The sequence below is a fragment of the Sminthopsis crassicaudata genome, chromosome 3 (assembly GCF_048593235.1).
Source record: "Sminthopsis crassicaudata isolate SCR6 chromosome 3, ASM4859323v1, whole genome shotgun sequence".
Classification (NCBI taxonomy): Eukaryota; Metazoa; Chordata; class Mammalia; order Dasyuromorphia; family Dasyuridae; genus Sminthopsis; species Sminthopsis crassicaudata.
The window spans coordinates 529,390,317-529,414,445 of record NC_133619.1 but is presented as its reverse complement, the minus strand read 5'-3'; the positions used below and the strand labels follow the sequence as shown (position 1 = coordinate 529,414,445).

At 35.4% G+C, this 24,129-nt stretch overlaps 1 protein-coding gene across 3 annotated transcripts in view; it reads right to left on the bottom strand.

The window, feature by feature from the left end:
* Positions 1-24,129, bottom strand: part of SLC35F2 (solute carrier family 35 member F2) — an 83,322-nt gene that overhangs the window by 58,699 nt on the left and 494 nt on the right. Inside the window, exon 1 of one of the 3 annotated variants that reach the window (XM_074304338.1) lies at positions 4,740-5,011. The exons of 1 other annotated variant lie outside the window; for it this stretch is intronic. In XM_074304338.1, the coding sequence (XP_074160439.1) occupies positions 4,740-4,897 (158 nt within the window). In that variant the 5' untranslated portion in view covers positions 4,898-5,011. Of the gene's footprint in view, positions 1-4,739; positions 5,012-24,129 lie in introns of those variants that run through there. One more of the 3 variants, XM_074304339.1, reaches the window with a different exon arrangement.

Sequence of the window (24,129 nt, the reverse complement as noted above, 5' to 3'; positions counted from 1 at the left end):
GTTTGGATCCAATTAGAATTTTCCTGGGCGAAGAGAGTTTTCTTACAATTGTTTTCACATTGTGGTCTTCACATTAGTTCTTGGTCTTTCCTGCCATAATAGCTTTTTATGGTCAAGTTCTTTTTGTTGTTGTTTGCACAATTTCTCAGCTCATGTGTCACTTTGAACTCTATGTTAAAGTTGGGCTGGATCACCTGATGGTTCAAAGGTAATATCCCAAACTGCAGGCTTTGTTGTACTTCTGTTTTCTCAGAGTCAGTTCTGAGGTCTGAAAGTTTTTGGTGCTCCCAAGGTGGTATTATACTGGAAGAGGTGTGGTCACAGTTCTCTTGGCCTGTACTTAGTTGTTGCTCCCCTGAAGCCACAGAGGAGCTAGTGCTCCTCTTGACTCTATAACTTTGACCCAAAACTACTTATAGGCAATAGAGTTGACAATCAGTACCAGCTGATTCAGTGCCAGCAAAGGGTCCCCTGTATCCTTTTCTGACTAGTTTTCCCAATCCCTTACTAGCTCTGGGGCTGAGAGTTCCCAAAGCTGCTGTTGCTGCTTTCAGACACCTCCAAAGGTCCTCTGCTGGTGCTCCTATTGAATTCAGGGTCTATACCCATCTGGGTATTACAGACCTCTCCTGGTGACCTCTAAAATTGTCTTAGACTGGTGGTATAATGCATGGAGTGCTGAGCCTAACATCAAGAAGACCTGAGTTTAAATTCAGTCTCAGAAACTTACTAGCTATGTGATCCTAGCCAAATCATTTAACCCTCATTGAAAGCCTTTCACAAGTTAGCTCTGACTCCCTAAACTAATCTATTTATTTAGTGCTATACCAATCAGACTCCCAAGAAACTATTTTAATGACTTAGAAAAAATAACAACAAAATTCATATGGAAGAACAAAAGGTCGAGAACTTCAAGGGAAGTAATAAAAAAAAAAAATTAAATGAAGGTGGTCTAGCTGTACCTGATCTAGAACTGTATTATAAAGCAACAGTCACCAAAACCATTTGGTATTGGCTAAGAAATAGACTAGTTGATCAGTGGCATAGGTTAGGTTCACAGGGCAAGATAGGGAATAAAAATAGCAATCTAGTGTTTGACAAACCCAAAGATCCCAAATTTTGGGATAAGAATTCATTATTTGACAAAAACTGCTGGGAAAACTGGAAATTAGAATGGCAGAAACTAGGCATGGACCCACATTTAACACCACATACTAAGATAAGATCAAAATGGGTCCAAGATTTAGGCATAAAGAACGAAATCATAAATAAATTGGAGGAACATGGGATGGTTTACCTTTCAGACTTGTGGAGGAGGAAGGAGTTTGTGTCCAAGGGAGAACTAGAGACCATTATTGATCACAAAATAGAAAATTTTGATTACACCAAATTAAAAAGTTTCTACACAAACAAAACTAATACAAACAAGATTAGAAGGGAAGTAACAAATTGGGAAAACATTTTTACACTTAAAGGTTCTGATAAAGGCCTCATCTCCAAAATATACAGAGAATTGACTTTAATTTATAAGAAATCAAGCCATTCTCCAATTGATAAATGGTCAAAGGATATGAACAGACAATTTTCAGATGATGAAATTGAAACTATTTCCACTCATATGAAAGAGTGTTCCAAATCACTATTGATAAGAGAAATGCAAATTAAGACAACTCTGAAATACCACTACACACCTGTCAGATTGGCTAAGATGACAGGAACACATAATGATGAATGTTAGAGGGGATGTGGAAAAACTGGGACACTAATACATTGTTGGTGGAGTTGTGAAATAATTCAACCATTCTGGAAAGCAATCTGGAATTATGCCCAAAAAGTTATCAAAATGTGCATACCCTTTGACCCAGCAGGGCTACTACTGGGTTTATATCCCAAGGAAATACTAAAGAAGGGAAAGGGACCTGTATGTGCCAAAATGTTTGTGGCACCCTTTACGTAGTGGCTAGAAACTGGAAGATGAATGGATGTCCATCAATTGGAGAATGGTTGGGTAAATTATGGTATATGAAGGTTATGGAATGTTATTGCTCTGTAAGAAATGACCAGCAGGAGGAATACAGAGAGTCTTGGAGAGACTTACATGAACTGATGCTGAGTGAAATGAACAAAACCAGAAGATTATTTTTACCTTTCGAATACAATCCTTCCTTTGCAACAACAACAACAAAATTCGGTTCTGCACATATATATTGTACCTAGGATATACTATAAGATATTTAATATGTATGGGAATGCCTGCCATCTAGGGGAGGGGGTGGAGGAGAGGAGAGGAGAGGAAAAACTCGGAAGAGAAGGGAGTACAAGGGATAATGTTGTATTAAAAAAAAAAAAAATTACCTATGCATATGTACTGTCAAAGAAAATGTTATAATAAAAAACAACAACAACAAAAAAATGTTTAGTAACACACACACAAAAAAAAAAACAAAAACAAAAACAAGTTAGCTCTAGCTCACTTTTCCAGCTTATTTATCCATGTCTACTTTTCATATTCTACTTTCCAACTAGACTGGCCAACTTGGGTTCTCTATGGAAATTATGCCATTCTTTCCCTACGCTTACAGTGTATTTCACAACCCTTAGGTTCCTATAATGTTAAGTTCATCTCTCTGCTTTTGTGCTGGCATTGCTCCATACCTGGAAAGTACTCTCTGTCTACTTCGATCCGATCTCACAGAATCTTTCATTTTCTTGTCAAGCTTTTCAGATAGTTGGGGGTTGAGAAAATCCAAGCCAGCTCAGATAGCCCAAACTGGTTTGACAAGATCTTGTAATCAAAGATCAGTCCCAAAGGAAGTTGTAGATCAGACAAGGAATATCAAAGGGTCTGTCGCCCCCATCAGCCTCAGATACATACTAGTTTTGTGACCCTGAGCACATCACTTAACCCTGTTTGCCTCAGTTTTTTCATCAGTAAAATAGAAGAAGAAAGAGAGAAGAAAATGATAAACCACTCTAGTATCTCTGCCAAGAAAACCCCAAATGGGATTCCAAACAAATCAGACACGACTGAACAAAAATACATATGATTAGAGGAAGCATGGAGTTGTATTATTGGTTTATAGAAGTAGCCTTGGGTTGGAGTCAGGTACTGCCTCTGCTACATATTGGTGGTATAACCATAAGCAAGTCAAATTGATCTCTTTAACACTGAAGGGTAACTATGAATGTAAATTGCAGTTGAATTGCTTATGTTCCTTACACCAAAGGATATAAGAATCAATTGTAGATTGGAAGGGCTATTAAAGACCATCCAATTCAACACCATTTTACAGATAAGGAAACTGAGGCCCAAGGAAGCAGTGATTTGTCCAGAAGTGAGTTGGGGGTGTAATACTCCATCCTCTAAAACTGAGACATTTTGAAATTTAGAGATTTTTTTTTTTCATTTCAAAACCACAGTCTATCTTTGAAAAATAGTCTAATAACTTCTTTTGTTCAGTAGTTGATAAATTCTCCCGGTGAAATGTCAACTCTCCTCATTGACCAAATCAAAATCTAATAATCCGGAGCTAAATAATTCAGGACCTTCACACCTATAAAACCTAACAACCATTATGCATATTTTCCTCCTCTTAAATGCATCTTCTTAGGTTAATCAATACAATATATTGTCACTTCGGTTGCTTGCCCGCTCGAGGTATCTGTCTGTGCCTCTTGCAAATAACAGAAGCCATGTAAAACACCTTCCACTTTTCTAAAGCTCGCCCAGACAGTCAACCCCATTCTCTGAGTCAGGGCACAGTGCTAGGAGAAGACACAAAGATAGGGAAGACTGGAGTCCTATCTTTGCCTCAGTTGATTTAGGGGACCGCCCTTCCCATCATGCCCACGCATATTCTGAAGGAATAGTCGGATGTAGTGTGAGCTGCAGACAGTTAAAGGCACATTTTTTTTCCCCCTTAGAACCCGTCAATTGGCTCCCTAGTAGAGAATCAAGGAATCAAACAGGAATTTAATAGCATGTCAGCGGCAGGCAGTAATCTATCTCACCTGGCTCACCTCCTTAGCATATCAGCACTCCTTGGGCGAGACACAAATTCCCATTTTACCCCTCAGTCCCTGTCCCCAATTAAGCAAACCTTCAACAAGTAGTTCAGAAGCAACCACAAACTTAAACATCACATTTGAGAAGCTGCCTGCGGTAGTGAAAAGAACCCTAAACTAGAGGTCAGGGCACCTGGGTACTTCAGGACCTATTACTTCCACTTCAATATGTCAGAATTGCTTTATTGACATAAAAGTAAGATATTATTTGTTAGTATCTGCTCTCAAAAAACTTATATTCTTTTTTCCCTCACAAGAAATCAAAGAGGGACCAGCCTTATAAGCTTCAACAGGATGGATGTCTCACAAATCATCCAGAATATATATATACACTTTTTAAGGTGTGCGAGCGAAATACAGAGACAAAGAAGACAGTGGAATGACAGACAAGAAGGACTAAGTGGAAAGGGAAATTCCGAAAATGTTGCACCCCCCCCTCCACACACACACACACACACACACACACACACACACACACACACACACACACACACACACTTCAAGAAACCTGATGACGTTAAACATCCATTTTTGACCGGACCTCCCAAAACAGGTTTGGGGTCACTCCAAGCTCGAGCTTTTGCATCCCCTGCTTCTTTACCAGAAATTCAGCTCGGGGGAGTTTGTAGCTTTGGCGACACGTGTGTGGTTCCTCTAGTAACTAAACAACTTACCTACCAAGGTATTTCGCCTTTTTTTTCGTCCCTGCCCGCCTTCTTCCAGAGCTGGTGAACCCTCTGCTCTTTGTACTCACCAGGTGAAGAGTTTTTCTTTGATCCTGAGTAAGAGATTCATGAAATTGTTGAGAAGTCCCGGTGCTTCCGAGGAGCATGGGGCTTGTGGACTAGGCGCCTCCATGTGCAAGATCTGCGTCTGCCTCGCTCTAGACTAGCACTATGGGATCTCCACCAAAATATGCCTGCTGGCCCGAGAAGGGAAGAGGCGGTGCTTGTGTGAAGCTGGATCAGACTCCTCTCCAACCGCGGAATTCTCCTCTTTCTGACTCTCCTCTGCCTTGCTCCTTCTGCAGCAAATCATTAACAGTCGGGAGAGGAGAGCCAGACAATCCATTTGCAAATTATAACACTGGCAGCTTTGGGGTGCAAAGAACACAAGACAGAGAGAAGGGAAATTGCTTTCGTGGGCAGTTAGTTCTGACAACTTATGTGCATTTCATGTTTTTATGACTCCTATTTAATGCCAATAAATGAGATGTTAATTTTTTTATTGTTGTTATTACCAGGTTGCTTTCAGCAGAGTACAGAAAGAGAGCTAAACGATAACTAAACATTCTTTTAAAGAATCTTGTCCCTCCCGGTATCTCTTAAACTTCCTTCTGATTTATTTAACTTTCCTTAAGGGGAAAAAGAAAAGAAAAGAAAACTAAACCGCCTCTGGTCCTGTGTCATTTTCTTTTAAAAATACTGTTGAAACTATAAAATGAAAGCGAAAACATACTCTGTTGTGTGAAGCATGGTGTATTTCCTTCCTTCTCAGACCTAGTTTAGCTAGCCCTTTGTTATTCAGAGTTGCAGCAAGCTGTGACAGCATAAAACAAAATAAGTTTGCCAGCTCTGCTAGTTGGCACCAATTCTGGGATGCCCTGTCCCGGTGCCACTCCATTAGCTGAGCTCATGTGCTGAGGAGAAATTGAAAGCAGTATCAAATCTCTTGGAACTGGTTCCTGGAGCATCTAGATCAACCTATGTCTTTCATATTATTTCAAAGCATTATGTACCCTGAGAAGGAAGCATGACCTCCCTTTGCTTCTATAAGTGGAAAAACATTTGGGAGAGATAAAGATCTGACCTGTTTTCTTTTTTCTTTACTATTTCTTTGCCCCCTGGCATGACCCAAGCTATGATGAACTCAAAGCACTTTGCCAAGAATTAAAGGGTTGGCAACTCCAAAGAGACTTCCAGTAAGAAATTATATTTTAACGAAGCCTTAAAAAAAGATCTTCCTTATTGATAACGAAATATACCTCACTTTTCTGTGGTAGACCACAGCTATGGTATGGGCAGACATGGTCAACATATCAAATATATATATATATATATATATATATATATATATATATATATTTAGGGGAGCATTATTTTTGATGGGGAAGAGCTATTGAAAGTGACATTGTTAGTTGTTCAATCAATTTTTAAAAAGAAAACAAAAGAAAGAGCTTATCAATTTAACATCCCTTCCAAAAAAAATCAAGTGGAATAAAAAAATTGTATTTACATGACTTTCTAATGTGAGACAAGAATATACAGAAACTATTACATGTTTAAATTGACATAAAAGAAATGATTCCAATAGTTGATGATTGAAAGTCTATGGGCTTATCTGCATCCAGAAAGAGGACTAGGGGGACTAAATGTGGATCATAGCATAGTATTTTCACCTTTTTTTTGTGGTTGTTTGCTTGCTTTTTTTCTTTCTCATTTTTTCCCCTTTTGATCTGGTTTTCCTTGTGCAACATGAAAAATGTGGAAATATGTTTAGAAGATTGCACATTTTTAACCTATATATTGGATTATTTGCTGTCTAGGGAAATGATGAGAGGAAGGGAGGGGGAAAAAAACTCGAACGCAAGGTTTTGCAAGGTGAATGTTGAAAACTACCTTTGAATGTATTTTGAAAATAAAAAAAAACTTTTTAAAAAAAGACTATGAGCTTGAAAGGAGCTAACTTCATGTCTTAATATATACTAACTTACATTTATTTATGATTATAAAGCAATTTTGACGCATCAAAGTAGACGAAACAGAACTTGAACTTCGGTTCTCTGACTTCTGGTTTAAGCATCTTTCTACTACAAGAGATTCTCAAAAGTGAAATTTACTATAATGGAAGGAAATAGCAATAAATGTATGCAGATTCTTTAAAACTCTATGCAATATTGTTTTGATGATTGTTGTGTTTTCTTTTAAAATATAGTCCTTTAAAAACAATGATAATAACAGTTTACACTTATTAATATTTCCAAAGCCTTTTCCTCACAACTTTGTGGGATAAATAGTATAATAAGTATTATCTCATCATTATACATGGCAACAAGAAGATTATATGATGATCAATTCTGATGGATGTAGCTCTCTTCAACAATGAGATGATTCAAAGTAGTTCTAATTGTTCAGTGATAAAAAGAGCCATATACACCTGGAGAGAGTACTGTGACAATTGAGTGTGGACCACAACATAGCATTTTCACTCTTTTGGTTATTGTTTGCTTACATTTTGTTTTCCTTCTCAGTTTTTTTTTTTCTTTCTAGATCCAATTTTTCTTGTGTAGCAAGATGCCTGTATAAATATGTATACATGTATTGGATTTAACATATATTTTAACATATTTAACATGTATTAGACTACCTGCCATCTAGGGGAGAGGGTGGGGGAGAAGGAGGGGAAAATTTGGAACAGAAGGTTTTGCAAGGGTCAATGTTGAAAAAATTCCCCATGTATATGTTTTGTGAATAAAGAGCTATAATAAAAAAGAAAACTTAAAATATTATTATTATTATTATCTCAGTTTATTGATTACAAATCTGAGGTTTTGTGACTTTTTCAAGATTATCAAGCTATTAAGTGACACAGCTAGATGTTGATCCCAGCCAGATCTTCTGATTCCAAGTTCCATGTTCTTCTGTTACACCAAACTTCCTAACAATAACTTAACTATCGGCAATAACTTTAACACTGCCCCAGCATTACTCCAAAATGAGATCATTCTCTACAGATGAATATTGATCGGCTTGCATTATTTTAGTATCAAGATTAAAATACTTAGAGTGGGTTTCTGGGCATCTATCCATGATCTTTTATCGAAAGAAAATGCTGCAAAATATAATTTAGGCTTTAATGTTACAAAAAGAAAAGTTTTATCAGTCAGCTGATATAACAAAGCTTTGTATGAGTTATAACAAAGCTTTGGGAAAGATTCTGTGGAAATTCCTTTCATATTCATTATTTGTAACAGATTTCAAAAAGAGAAAAAAATTCTAGAACTAAAGTTATTAATAAGCATAAATCTGTATCTCTGATATGACATGGAATGATAAAAGATATGTGCATCCATTAAGAATATATTGCAATTTTTCAAGGCATTAATTGAGAAAGTCAAGGTTATAATTTTAATGATGCATAATTTTGACAAGTCGGAAAGATTATGATTGCTATGTGAGTTATATCTTAATACTATGATAAGAATATGTTAATTAAATTGCATCTTTTTAATTGAAAAAATTAAATTGCAAGAGGAAGAAAAATGACAAGGGGAAATAAGGGAAGATATAGTTAGAAATATTCATAACTTCTTTATCCAATTATTAATGGTCAAGCTAATTAAATTATAGATATAAAGATATAATGATAATCATTATGAATGTGAACTTTTAAAGTATAATCTATACTTGGTTTTTTGGTGGGGTTTTTTTTTAAGTGACTACTGAAAATCCATGTTAAAAAAAAATTCTATTGCTATCATTCTGGTAAATATGCCTGTCACCACTAGAGGCTCACCATGATTCATAAATGTCTTGTTATAGCTGTGCTTTAAGTATTAGCTCTTATAAGAGTGTTTGAAGAATCCTACTCAAAATCAACCTGGGTTTTTGGTGGATAGGGGTGTGTGTGTGTCTGTGTGTCTGTGTGTGTGTGTGTTTTTAATCTGAATTGCCCTAAGTACATAAGATAGTAATCAACCATAAAAAATTTTAAAAGACCAATTATTTAAGATTTTTAGGAAAATGATGCAAATGACCAAGAAGAAAAACAAATCAATAATATTCTGTGCTTACATAGCATTTTTGCTTGGAGAAATTCATTTGATTAGTTCTTTTATTAGGGGAATGCCTATTTTCTAGGATATGCTATATTATTAGATGGATATACCAAATAGCTTGCCCATCAATAAATATGTCTTCAATAGAGGCATCAAATGCACAATGAAAGTGCCTTAGTTAAATAGAATGAGAATAGATTGGATTGTCTTTGAAAAACTGTGCTTTCCCTTTATTGACTATAGAGAGACAAAACTATATAATCTAAGTGCTAGAGTTAGAACTAGGAAGATTTACATTCAAATTCTTTCTCTGACATTAGCTGTGTAATCCAAAGAAAATCATTTAAATTCTCTGAGTTACATACAACTGACTTGTTTTCATCTACTAAGTTATAGGTGGTATGAAACCTTCATTGTTATGGGAATACCCAACAGACAAAATTCACATAATAATTACTGACATTTTAAGGACCCTTAAGATTCCCCCTAGGAAAGAAAATATTTTTTCTGATGCTGCTGCACAGTTGTTAGTCATGGAATATCACAATCTCTAAAGAATTAAAGTTAAAGTTCACTGAAATGGTAAAGGGAGGCATGTGGTGGGCACATCTAAGTTGTATCATTGCCAAGAATCGTGCAAGAGATATGGCATCAGATGATGAAATTGAAATTATATCCACTCATATGAAAAAGTGTTCCAAATCACCACTGATCAGAGAAATGTAAATTAAGACAACTCTGAGATACCACTACATACCTGTCAGATTGGCTAAGGAACAAATAATGATGAATGTTGGAGGGGATGTGGGAAAACTGGGATATTAATACATTGTTGGTGGAGCTGTCAAAGAATCTGGCCATTCTGGAGAGCAATCTGGAACTATGCCCAAAAAGTTATCAAACTGTGCATTCCCTTTGATCCAGCATTGCTGTTATTGGGCTTATATCCCAAAGAAATACTAAAAAGGGGAAAGGGATCCATATGTGCCAAAATGTTTGTGGCATACTTTATGTAGTGGCTAGAAACTGGAAGATGAATGGATGTCCATCAGTTGGAGAATGGTTGGGTAAATTATGGTATATGAAGGTTATGGAATATTATTGCTCTGTAAGAAATGACCAGCAGGAGGAATACAGAGAGACTTGGAGAGACTTACATGAACTGATGCTGAGTGAAATGAACAGAACCAGAAGATCACTGTACACTTCAACAACAATGCTGTATGAAGGGGTATTCTGATGGAAGTGGATATCTTCAACATAAAGAAGATCCAACTCACTTCCAGTTGATCAATGATGGACAGAAATAACTACACCCAGAGAAGGAACACTGGGAAGTGAATGTAAAATATTAGCACTACTGTCTATCTACCCAGGTTACTTATACCTTTGGAATCTAATATTTAATGTGCAACAAGAAAATTGGATTTACACACATATCTAGGTTATATTGTAACACATGTAAAATGTATGGGATTGCCTGTCATCTAGGGGAGAGAGTAGAGGGAGGGAGGGGAAAATTTGGAAAAATGAATACAAGGGATAATGTTATAAAAAAAATTACTCATGCAAAAAAAAAAAAAAGATGGCATAACAAGTGTCATTTAAATAACTATCAGGAAAGAATGTGGACTGTGTGATAAGAGTCAGGGACAATCAGTGGACAACTTATATGGTCCACCAATACCGTATAAAAAGTGTCCCCCAGCACTTTGGGTTGACCCCATTGGAAGAACTAACAGAAAGACAAGAAAAATCTTCATAGACTGAGAAGGCATGAATGAATTGGATAATTGAAGGAGAAACCAGATTGATATTACAAATCTTTCAGAATAGCAGAGAAATCTTTCATGGCTTTAGTGGAGGAAGGACTTGAATGAAAATCAGACAAGAGTGTAATGAAGAGACTGTAGTCTGTATCATCTGAAGGAAAAAACTCACACTAATAAAAATCAGACCCTTGAAAATATCTCACTGTAGTAAAGATAAGTTATAACATAAGCTAATCAATCAACCAATCATTTATTGAGCATAAATACATGCCATAAAAGTATAGTACTAAATGCTATAAGATGTATCAAAGAAGAATGATGGGTTGTCTATATATCTGTTCCTTTTGTATATGCATTATTCAAGAAAAACTAGCACCTCATTTGTGAGAACTTTGCTAAATCCTATTCATCCATCTTTGGTGTCTAAACTAGCTCTTTGCTCTAACTTGTTACTCCAAAAAGCTGTAGCATTTGTAGCAGCCACATTCCTGTAAATTGTCTCAACAGACAGACTAAACCAGATTGAAGGTAACTGACTTTATACTCATTGGTGAGTTAACAGGGCATTTAGTCCCAAGCATGAAGACTTCCTTTGTCTAAATGGGCAGATGAGAGCAATTTGTTCTAACAGCCATGAAGGCAGCCAATGCCTTGTAGAGAACTTAGATTTTGGTCAGACATGGAAGATGCCAAGGTCATTCACTGCATCTTGGACCAAAGCAGACACCTTTTGTCCTGCTATTGGATTTCAATGTCTCTGAAAGAAAGAGGCTGATAACTTTTTGCAACTCTGTCTCGATTAAATCCAACTCATGCATGAATAAAGATATCCACCATTACATAATGTCATTAGCCCTCTTACAAAATGAAGGACAAATAACATGCAAAAAAAAAAAAAAAAAAAAAAAAAAAAAAAAGGCCCTTCTAGGTGACAGGTTTTTGGTTATGTCTTGTCTTTTTATGACTTCTTGGACTATGGGTTTTCTCGGCAAAGATAGAGGGGTTTGCAATTTCCTTCTCCAGTGGATTAAGGCAAACAGAGATTAAGAGAGTCACCCAGATAACAAAGTTAATTAGTGTCCAAGGCCACATTTTTTTTTAGGGGGGAGCTGAGGCAATTGGGGTCAAGTGACTTGCCCAGGGTCACACAGCTAGGAAGTGTTAAGTTAAGGTCCTCCTGACTTCCTGGCTGGTGCTCTATCCACTGCCCCACCTAGCTACCCCCAGGCCACCTTTGAACTCAGGTCTTCATGACTCCAGGCTCAGTGTGCCATCCACTGAGCCACCTACCTGCTTCGTGTGAAATATGACCACATATTCTTATTTGATTCAAAAAAGAAATGATATTCCCCTTAGCTACAATAAGATTTAGAGATGTCTACCATAAAAAAGACACAGTATATCACATTCTAACAGAAAGGATAGTTTTCTACAGCTCTGCTCCAAAGAACAAAAAAACTTAACACCTTCCTGATTCCCTCAGCCTCTCTCTCTCCTCTAATTGCAAAGCTAGAAGGTGGAACTCCTCCCAAAGCTTCCCTTTATTTCTAAGACATACTACCTCCTACCTTAAATCTCAGGGCTGTTATATGACCTCAGGACTTTAAACTATCAAAGTCATAATATTTTAATTTTACTGTATGTTTGTTGTTGTTCCGTCCTCTCAGTCATGGTTGATACTTTGTGACCCTGCTGGGGATTTTCTAGGCAGAGATAATGGGGTGGAATTGTCATTTCCTTTTCCAGGTTATTTTATAAACAATACTTCACTTGTGACTAAAATAATAAACAGGTGGTGAAGTGAAAGGGCATCAGTCTGGAGTCAAGACTCATTTTTGTGAGCTCAAATCTTTGTGAGCCTCCCACTCTGCTTTTCTTTCTTTCTTTCTTTCTTTCTTTTTTTTTTTCCTGAGGCTGGGGTTAAGTGACTTGCCCAGGGTCACACAGCTAGGAAGTGTTAAATGTCTGAGATCAGATTTGAACTCAGGTCCTCCTGAATTCAAGGCTGGTGCTCTATCCACTGTGCCACCTAGCTAGCCCCTCCCATTTTGCTTTTCAGCTTTTAAGGGTAAGCGCCTTGAAAATAAGGACTATTTGCATAATTATGAGGACATTGAGGCAAACAAGGTTAAGTGACTTGCCCAAACTCACACAGCTAATAAGTACCTGATTGCATAGGAACACATGACCATTATGTGATCATCAGTATTGAGGGTAAGTTACTTCTTTCATGATAATCTTGGTACTTATCTCCATCCTATCAAAAGTATCTTCCTTATGCCTAAATTTGGCACAAAATATCAATAATCTACACTAAAGAAAAGTTGTGAAGGATTTTGATGTCTTGATGGCTTAAAGTTCTGGGATCATATAATAGTCCTGAAATTTAAGGTAGGATGTAGTAGATTTTAGAAGGTGTTATTCTGACTCAGTTTCTCTGCTTCAGCTCAAAGCTCAGTCCTGCAAACCTCCCCTCCCTCTTATCAGAATATTTGATAAGGATAAAAGATCTTATGTTTTAGAATATCAGAATATCTCCCCATTTCAAGCTACCGGAATGTCAGATATGGGCTTATCAAGATGCCTTTCCCCATGTCTGGGGTGCCTCTCCCTATTATGTCATCCCCCTCTCCGAAGGCTCACCCCACCCTTCAGAGTCTCATTACCAATCTCCGGACCCTGACTTCAACCCCGCCTCAGTCTACCCCCCTGAGTCTGAGCCATGTGTATATTGGTCATTGAGAACTTTCATTATTTGCAGCATTCTTGGAGACGATACTCTCATTCAGCCCTGGGACCAAACCATGGATCCATTTGGTCCCAGTAAATCTCTCCCATTTAATAAATTATTAAATACTCTCTAATTTCTATCTTGCCTCAGTTTCTCCAGCATTACAAAGGAAACATTTAAATCAAATCCTAGAGATAAAATCAGGATCTTTTTGCAAAGATTTGCAAAAGTTAAATGAACCTGGAATGCAGACAATAAATAAAAGTAAAATGATACAAGTTTGATGATGTTTCTATAATGATCTAAATTCATCATTAATGAAAATGAAACTATATAGTCAAACTCTGACATCATGGTATATAATATATAACACATGACCCAAGGATTCCCAATCTCTGGTCTTTTATCAACTAGACCCAGTCTCATGGACTGACCTAAAAAGATAATTTTCTCTTTTTTTTATGTACTCATCTAGAAATATACTTCAGGAGATTTCTAAATACCTCCTTGTCTGTTTTCACAAATTTATGTAACAAGATCCCCAATTCCTAAATAAGTACTCAAAGTAATAAGTACATATTGAGTAGAAGAGAGTATTTCACCCTACAGAATATACAAAAGATTAATTAATTTGTTCAATGTTTAAACAAATATATATATTATAATTAATTTGTTTAATGTTTAAACAAATATATACATCAAATATAGTAACCCATAAGCTCTCCTTAGAAAGGTATTGAATTTGAGGTTGGTTGAAAGATAATTCTGTAGCATTCTAGTGAAATCCCTTTTTCTCACAGGGAAGGTATGTATGAAAGTAAGAATATTTTGGAATTATTAAGAAAGCAATCCTTTTTCCATCAAATTTGTACCATTAAGAATATTGCTTAGTACAAATAAATAAATAAATGAAATTTTTTAAAAAGAGCATTTACTGTAACAGTGGATGAGGAAGTGATTAGAAGAATAGCAAAAATTATCTTTGCTTCTCTTTGCTATGACTTTTTTTTACTCTTCATTCTGGATCCATATGATCAATATTCTTCATTCTCCAAAAGGCACACTGCTCAAAAACTGCCTTTCTCTTTTTAAGATGATTTTTTAAATTAAATATTTTTATTTTTTAAAACATTTGGATGGATAAGTTCTTCAATATTAATCCTTGCAAAATCTTGGGTTCCACTTCCCCCTCTTTCCCCAAACCCCTCCCCTAGATGGCAAGTAGTCCAATATATGTTAAACATGGTAGAAATGTATGTTAAATCCAATATATGTATACATATTTATACAATTATCTTACTGCACAAGAAAAATAAAATCAAACCAGAAAAAATGAGAAAGAAAATAAAATGCAAGCAAACAACAACAAAAAGAGTAAAAATGCTGTGTTATGAACCACATTCAGTTCCCACAGTCCTCTCTCTGGGTGTAGATGGCTCTCTTTATCACAAGATCATTGGAACTGGGTCTGAATCATAAAATGATTTATCTATTCATTTATTAAGTACAAAATATTTTTTATTCTTTTATCAGTTCCAAATACTCTCCCCCCATGTCTCCATCTCCACCCAATGAGAAGAGAAGAAAACAAAACCTATTACAAATCTATATAGTCATGCTAAACAAATTTCCCCATTAGTCTTATTCCAAATGTTTTATCATGAGTCTTTTGGAATTGAGATAGGTCACAATTGAACCAATTTCTAACTTGTGGATGGCAGGAGAGTCAAAAATAAAGCAGAATTTTATTTTTTTGTGAGAGAAATGGTTGCAAAGGGATTTGTCCTTCCTAAAAAAGGAAGAAAACTAGACACATGTGCCACATCCCAAGCCCACTCCATTGGGGGACCAACTTTAGTATGAGCAAATCTAAATACATATTTTAATAGGTATGAAGATGTAACTCTAAAATTGAAGAGTAACAAAAAAAGAGACAAGTTTGATGCATAGGGCTTTATGAACAGAATATGTTCAAGTTCAGAGAATACCTGGTGCTAGTGTGAAACAATTCTAGGATTTTGCTATAACTAAAATCATCCAGAGGATGAACACAAAGGATCATTCTTATGCCAAGCTCAGGGCAAAGTCTAGCTGCTTCTTAACTTTGGAAAACAGGTTGTCTCCTAATAGAGAAGTAAAAAGAGGAGTGTGATCTTGACAAGGGTTACTGAGTCTTTCACAATTGATTATCATTATAATATTGCTCTACTTCCTTTACTTTGCATCAGTTCATACAGGTCTTCCCAGATTTTTCTGAAAACAATCCTTTCATCACTCCTTATAAAACAATAGCATCCCATCACATTCATATACATCAACTTAGTAGCAGTATTGCTGGTCCAGAGGGTATGCACAGTTTAGTAGTCTTTGGATTTCAGATTCAAATTGCTTTTCAGACACATTGGATTAGTTCACAATTCCACCAACAGTGTATTAATGTGTCTTCCCCACATACACAAACATCTTTTCTAGCACTTACCATTTTTCTTTTCTTTTTTATTTCTGTTATCTTAGTTAATATGATGGCTATGAGGTGGTACTTTAGAATCATTTTTATTTGCACTTCTCTAATCATTAATGATTTAATGCATTTTTTTCATGTGGCTATTGATAGCTTTGATTTCCTCCTCTGAAAGTAGCTTATTCATAGCACTGTCAATTGGGAAATTATCCTTATTCTTGGAAATTTGATCAGTTTCCTAGATATTTTAGACAGGAGATTTATCAGAGAAACATGCTGCAGAGATTTCTTCCCTTTCCCCCCCCCTCAGTTTCCTGCTTTTCTTTTGCTTTTGAGTTGTTAGTTCACAAACATTAAAATTTTATGCAATCAAATTTATCCACTTAGCTTTCTGTGAACTTCCCTTTTTTCTGTTAGATCAAGACCTTTTCTCCTGTCCCTAGATCTAATAGATCCTAATTTCTTCTCTTCTCTACTGATTTGCTTGAAATCCTTTATATCTAAATTATTTACCTATTTTTAGCTTATCTTGGTAAATACAATAAAATATTGTTCTATACCAACTTTCAGTCAAATTGCTTTCCAGCTTTCCCAATCACTTTTGTCAAATAGTGAATTTTTGCTTCAATAGCTGGGATCTTCAGACTTATCAAACATTGTGACTTTATTCATTTAGTTTGGTATATTATATTTCTAATCTGTTTCATGGATCAACCTTGCTATTTCTTATTGCTCAATCATTTCAATGTCCAATTATTTGTGAATTCTCTGAGGTTTTCTTGGCAAAGATACTGGAATGGTTTATTATTTTCTTTTCCATCTCAATATACAGATAAGGAAACTGAGGTAAACATGCTTCTAGCTTATTGCTTTTATAGGAATGCTTGCTCTTAATAATCCTTAATTTTGAATTTAGGGTTACTCTTAGGCTACTTCTTAGCAGATTCTAAATTCACACTACCTGAAGAATTAAAATAAACTTTTCTTTACATAGAACATTAGTTCTAGGATTCTATGTTCTATGAACATTAGTTTAGGATAATTGTTCAGAAATAGTTATCCGAAATTGTATACACATATCAATCAGCCTTTGCCATGTGTTTCTATAAGGACTTATTTCACAATTTGGTTTAGCTGAGTTTACACATTTTAAAAAAAATCTCCAAGTGGGATGAGTGGAAAAGAAGGCTACTGGTGAATATATAAAATTCCAAGAGGAATTATATATACTCTATTTTCTAAGGGATGCAGGATACTCTGTTTCTTTTTTTGTTTATTCCAAAAAATACCCAAGTCTGGCTCGTTCTTTAAAAAAAAAAAAAAAAAGTCTCACTTGGCAATAGCTTCAAGCTATTGTTGCATCTCTCATTTCTTTTTTACTACAGAACTGTTGGAAAAAGCATTCTATACTCATTGCCTCTACTTCTCCCCATTTAATTTTTAACCCCTTGCTAGTTGCCTTTAGCACTTTATATTTAACTTGAGGCCATAGTCAAGTGAATTTATCTTTTAGAATGTAGAGTATATATAATTCCTCTTGGAAGAAAGTAGAAGAAAGGGAAACCATGGATAATTTAAAGAGGTATGAAAAGATTTGGAAGAACTATGGTAAAGAGTAGGATTGATTTGAAATGGGAGATATGATAACATTTTTTAGCAGTAGTGAGGGCCTAGTATACAACATAAATGTGTAGTAGGCCATTCATAATGGTTGCATGTTTTTCTTCATTTCATTAAGCAGAATATGTGTAGGAATGAGGGTGACAAATGGTGGGAAATATCCAATCTGGAAAGATTCAAGAGAAAAAGACAGTGTAGAGTTGAATTGGTCAAAGTGGAAAGAAGAGAAGAGAGTGACTAGTGCAGGGAAAATGGCTTGGGAAGTGTGAAGTAAAATTCAAAGTTGTTTTGATTTATATTTTTCTCATATTAGTAATTTGAAGGACTCTTTAATGTTATTGCTAATAGTTTACAATTACAAAAAAAAAATACTTATCCTTATCCATTGGGGAATAGCTCTTGGTCCTATATATCTATATAAGTTATATATCTGTATTAATCATTTAATTTACCAATAATCACTTAATTGCCAAATCTAATAACTTTCTCAAGTTTTCTTACTTTTTGACCTTTCTATAGAATCTGACATTGTTGACCGCCTTCTTCTCCTGGGTACTTTCTCTTTTTATGACATACCGTTTTTTCCTTGGGTCTCTCCATGTCTGACGGCTCCTTCTCAATTTCCTTTACTAGAACAATATTCTGTTCCCAACTGTCAGTGTTCCCAGGACTCTGTCCTTGACATTCTTCTCTCATCTCCCTGGATTCTCTCAGAAAATTCATCAACAAGATCAACTGAATTATTATCTCTAAGCAATTGATTCCTAGATCTATTAATCAAATCCTAATTTCTTTGTTGAACTCCAGTCCAGTGATGCAGGTGAGTCCTGATGATAGCCAATTATCAGGTTATCACCTGATAGCTCATTACCTTTTCCCCTTCAAAACCTTTCCCCCTTCTGAATTTCCTTGTTACTATTGAGGGGAATACCATGCTTTCAGTTACCCCAGTTTACCATCTCAGTATCATGCTTGATTAATTTCTATTACTTCTCCAATATATCTAAATAATTGTTAATTCTTGTATTTCTTTTCTTTGTATGTTTTCTTTCTATTCTAAATTTAAGTACAAAAAATATAGTATTTCCATATGTAGAACATATATAGGCCAATGTATATGAAACAATGAATCATTTCATATCATTTGCTTTTTTAAAAAAAGTTTGTAATAACTTCTACATGTTACTTTCAAAATTATTCTACTTGTCTGTGCTTCTGTAATAGTTTTCTTCTGTTAAGGTTTGGATTGACCACAAAGACCAGGAGATTTGTATTCCTTTTCAGCTTTGCAAAAGAGGAAGATATGGGAGATCAAAAAAAAGAGGGTAGAGTTCCCCCTACCCCAAAATAGCAGGAGTTTTATGGATCTCTTAAGAAGAAGAGAACGGAGGCAAAGAATAGAAAAAGGAGATGGGATTCTTCATCAAAGCAGCAGGACAATTGGGGCCAGTGGAGGCAGGGATATCTTACAGAATTTTAGCATTGTATCATCATACTCACATGAGTTTCAGAAAGTTTAGAAAATATTTCTTAAAAGATTTCTCCTCGATCTGTTCTCCAAATCAGTTGAATCCCATCGGACAGTTTACATTTTCTTGTTTTTTTTCTTTTTTATTTTTTGCTCTAATATTTTAGAACACAGATTCATTTCCATGCTCCAGTGAAAGATTCAGAGGAAGAAAGGGAAAGAGAGAGGGAGAGAAAGAAGGAAGAAGAGAACAGAGAGAGAGGGAAAAAAGAAGGGAGGGAGGAAGGAAACAAGCATTTATTAAGCACCTACTATGCACCAGGCACTGTGCTGAATGGAGGTAAGTACTATTAGTAATATCATTTTACAATTGAGGAAACTGAGGTAGACAGGGGTTAGGTCACCTACCTAGTAAATGTCTAAGGCCAGAATAGAGTTCCAGTAGCAGTACATCACCTCACAGGAATAATAAAGTGTACTGTTATTAATGTCAAAGAAAAAAATGAAATAAATGGAAGAGAACAAGTTCAACAATATATGAAAAGTGAAAGTAACAAATCATGATATTAATTTTCCTGTATGATCTAAGAAAATCAGTCTTATTACTTTTTAGGCACAGTAAGTAGATACCATTAATGCTGGAACAGTGGAGTGCTTTTGAAACTTTGCCAAGAAGTACAAAGGAAAGAGGTCTGGACATTTAGGAAGTAAAGAAGCATCTTTAAAAAGTGCTCTTATCAAAAAGTAAGGAGGTAAGCACTTGAGAATTTTAGGTAGGCAGAATTGAGTGCACATAGAAATGATACTTTAGGCCAGATAATGAACTAACTATATTATTAAACTGCTGACAGCTTTGAAAAGTATTGGAAAACCATAGTGGAACAATGCATTGAAAATGCAAATAAGAACTGGCTTGTATCAATTTAAGCCTATTGCATGAAAACGGTTCCTAATGATTTTCATAAATACCTTCTTCCCTCACCCCTCCCATCTCATCCCACTTGTCAGCAAAAATTAAATGGTATGGTTATGGTGATCTTATTACTCAGATGCTTCTACATTTACAAAATATGCTCCAAGACATTTACTAATGCACTACATGATATTGTCATAAATAATTAAAATGATATAAATTCAGAATAACTAAATAATTGAAACACTCATCAAAATAAATCAGCTAAGTAGTCTCTGAGCTTGAATATCTTTGATTTTTATGTTACTTGTTTTCTCATTAAATCAGGTCTAATAAAAAGCAGTTAGTCCTTCAAATCATTAGTTCCAAATAGCTTGTTCTAAGGTAATACCATGTAAAAGAAAGAAAAACTGAATTGCTTCTATGAAAAAGGTTCTAAATTAGACATGAAATTTTGGGGCTGTTAAGGCAAATGTAACCAATCCTTTATCAATCACTTAAATATTTCTTGAACTCCTGTGCTACTACAGACCTACCATTGTGAACTATTCTAGCACTAAGGGTTACAAATATAGCAATCAGTTCACACCACCAGGGAATTCTATGATGGAGTCCAAGAGCTACATTGTGGATTTGACCATCTATAACAGGAAAACCAAATACTATAACTCCTGAGTCAGGTATCTACAAAATATTGAACATAGAAAAATACAAAAAATGACTGGTCATACAAATAACTCAATGTCACAAAACAACAAGAGTTTTTCCTGAGCTCTCTTCTCTATATATTTGCTCACAACATTCCCTATGTCTGGAATGAACTTCATCTTTTGTTCTCTTTATATTGATACCCCTTTTCCTCATCGCTTACAAAGCTACTAATATGCTGCTTCTTTTATAAAGCTTTCTTGGACTAATTCCCAGGTAAAAATGATATTTTCCTCAAATTTCTTGTACTTGCACACGTTTCCCTTTTCCTTGAATTATCATTCATTTGTATATTTGTCCTGCCTTACCTTTAAATTTTAGCTTCTTGGGAAAAGTCAGTGTCAAACCTATTTTTGCTCTTCTAGCACTTAGCATATAGAAGCATTTAATAAATGCTAAATAAATTAGAATGTCAGTATATTTGCACTGTGTCTTGGTATTTATTATATTAAAAAGCCTCATTCAAATTCACCATTTATATAAGCTGGGCTTATGCCAAAAAAGCTATTAAGCTTTGCCTCTGATCCAGTGATACTGCTACTAAGTCTATACTCCAAAGAGATCAAATAAAGAGAAAAACATTCAGAGCCATTCCTTTTGCAGTAGCAAAGATTTAAAAACTGAGAGAATGCCTATAAATTGGGAAATAGATGAACAAATTATACTATATTTATAAAATGGAAAACTAGTGTGTTATAAGAAATGATGATGGAGATGGCTTCAGAAAAACCTGGGAAGACTTGTATGAATTGATGTGAAGTGAAGTGATCAGAACTAATAGAACAATTTATATGATGAAAGTATTGTAAATATAATCAACTTTGAAAGACTTAGGAATTCTGATCCATACAATGACTAAGCACAGTTCCTAAGGACTAATGACAAAACATGCTATCTACCTCCAGCTAGAGTGAAGTATATTGAATTTTATATACATATACATGAATATACATATACACACTGAGACACAGACATATTTTAATAGCAATAACAAAAACTCACCAAACCCCCATTTCTAACACTTCATCCGGAGCCAGAAATCATGAATGGCTCCTGTAAATCCAAAGATAATTCTAAGAGTTGTGTTTTTAAGGAAAAGGGATTAGAGGGAAAGAATATGTTAGGAGGGAAGATGATAAATTCAATTTGGGGTTTTATTTTTAAAATTTTTACAAGATAGAAGGGCACGAAGGAGACAACTTTATTTGAATTACCATAATTGGGCAGTTGTCACTGGGTTTAACAAATCTTAAAAAATTCTCTATATTGGACACAAGTCATCAAAAAATAGGGATTATTTAATACCCCTTAGCATGGAGTCACCAATCACTACAATTCATCTTTTCTTCTTCTGGCTCTTAATGGGTAACAATTGCTCGATTTTTATGTTAATAAAAGATTTTGAACCATTCTTCTATACCATACTGCCTGCTTCCTGAGAACACAATAATATTAGCTCACATTTATACAGCATATTAGATGCATTATCTCATTTAATTTTTTTTTTTTTTTTGAGGCTGGGGTTAAGTGACTTGCCCAGGGTCACACAGCTAGGAAGAGTTAAGTGTGTGAGACCAGATTTGAACTCAGGTCCTCCTGAATTCAGGGCTGGTGCTCTATCCACTTCGACACCTAGCTGCCCCCATATCTCATTTAATTTTGACAATAAACCAACAAAATAGCTGCTAATGTTATTCCTGTTCTGTTATTGTTGTTTAATTGCTTCAGTCATGTCCAACTCTTCATGACTCCATCTAGAGTTTTCTTGGCAAAAATACTAGAATACTTTGCCATTTCCTTCTCCAGCTTATTTTCTAGATGAGAAAACAGAGGCAAATAGTGTTAAGTACTTGTCCAGGGTCAAATAGCTAGTAAGTATCTGAGATTAGATTTGAATCCTAGAAGCATCTAAATCATCTACCAGTGGTGACCCATCATGAGGATGACCTGAAGGAGCTGCAGTGCTGGAGGAAGGAAGGACAAATAGGAAACTATTGTTTAATCCAGGTATAAGGAAATAAGGACCTAAATAAGAGTTGCTGGAATGGAAATAGATAAAGATAAAAACAACTGTGATGAATGAAAAACCCCAAAGACAGAGTTTCTGTATAATTAATATATCAATTTATCAATTTATTTATTAATTAGGCTAGCTAATAATATACACATCTAGACCATTCTGGTTGGTTTTCTCTTTCATTAGCTGGGTCACCCTAAATTCCAATGGAAGGGTACAAGGATTGGGGCCCATTTCCTCAGGATAAGAACTGCTTAAACTAGTATCTGTTTACACTTTAAATAGAAATAAAACCTACTGGTTGATTGGAGTCTGGTCCAAGATCAAGAGGCATGTATCCCCAGGTTACAGCCATTACAATACATTACATATGTAATCATAAGAAGTTACAGACAAAATGAAGAAGTAAATAGACAACAGGAGTCATAAATATTCTGGGAAAAGCAATAGAAAGAATATCATAGTTGGCTAGGAAAGGGATATTTAACAATTTATAATGGAAAAAAAATAAGTTCTCTAATGGAACTCACAATTAACCAGGAGAAAGGGAATATGCTGTTAGCTGGCAGGCAAAATCCTTATAGTTTAGCAGACTAACTTGGGTTAATCCTAAAAGGGATTTTAGCACCCTAAAATAGGTAGATATAACAAAGAGAAAAACACCATGAGGCAAAGGGGGTGAGGGTGAGAAAAAAAGACACCATGAGGCAGGATGCATGGTGGGCTAAAAGGGATTTTAACAAAGATAGAGTAGTCCATGGGCACATTTAGAGGGGAAATTTAATTTTGGGGGGGTTGACATTATAACTTGGCTTTCTGATTGGACACAGTAAGGTGGGATTTCCAAAGACCTTTACCTGGGTAGGACTGTAAAGTAGAGCCTCACCCATGCCCTTCCCTGCTTGCTTCAGAGAGTATTATAATTATTTTATATTTATATAATTATAAATTATGCATAATTTTATATTTAAACATAATATAATATCAATATAATATTTGAATATGCATTATGTATACTTATACATAAAGTATATAATTGTAACTATAAGAGAGTATTATAATCTTACCAGGGCTTCAGTCTTTCTCTGCTAAAAGCAATCCATTGCCCAGGACCACATCAGATGGATTAGGGTTACTGACAATGGAGATCAGATGGGCTGATTCTGGCTCTACCGCACAATCCCATACCACATCTATGTTTTTGTATATGTGTGCCTGTGTCTGTGCACAATATACATACATATGTACATATGTATATGTCTGGGTCTGTTTCTCCCCCACAGAAGATGGAGTTTCTTGAGAACAAGCCCTTCATTTTGTATTTATGTACCCAATTCCTAGCATGATGTCTGGCTCATAGAAGGTGTTGAATGAATGCTTTTCAATTGGTTGATTGGTTGACTTAAGGAAGGCATGGCTAGAAATCAGCTCATATGAAAAAAGACCTAAGGGTTTTAATAGTTTAGCAAATTTAATAGTTTAGCGCAGCTATGTAGCCGATAAAAAAAGCCAATGGGAGAGCAGGCTGCATTTAGTAGAACGATCATGGACAGAATAAGGGACTACTCCATCGTCCTGTCCTTTTCTAGCTCACTCT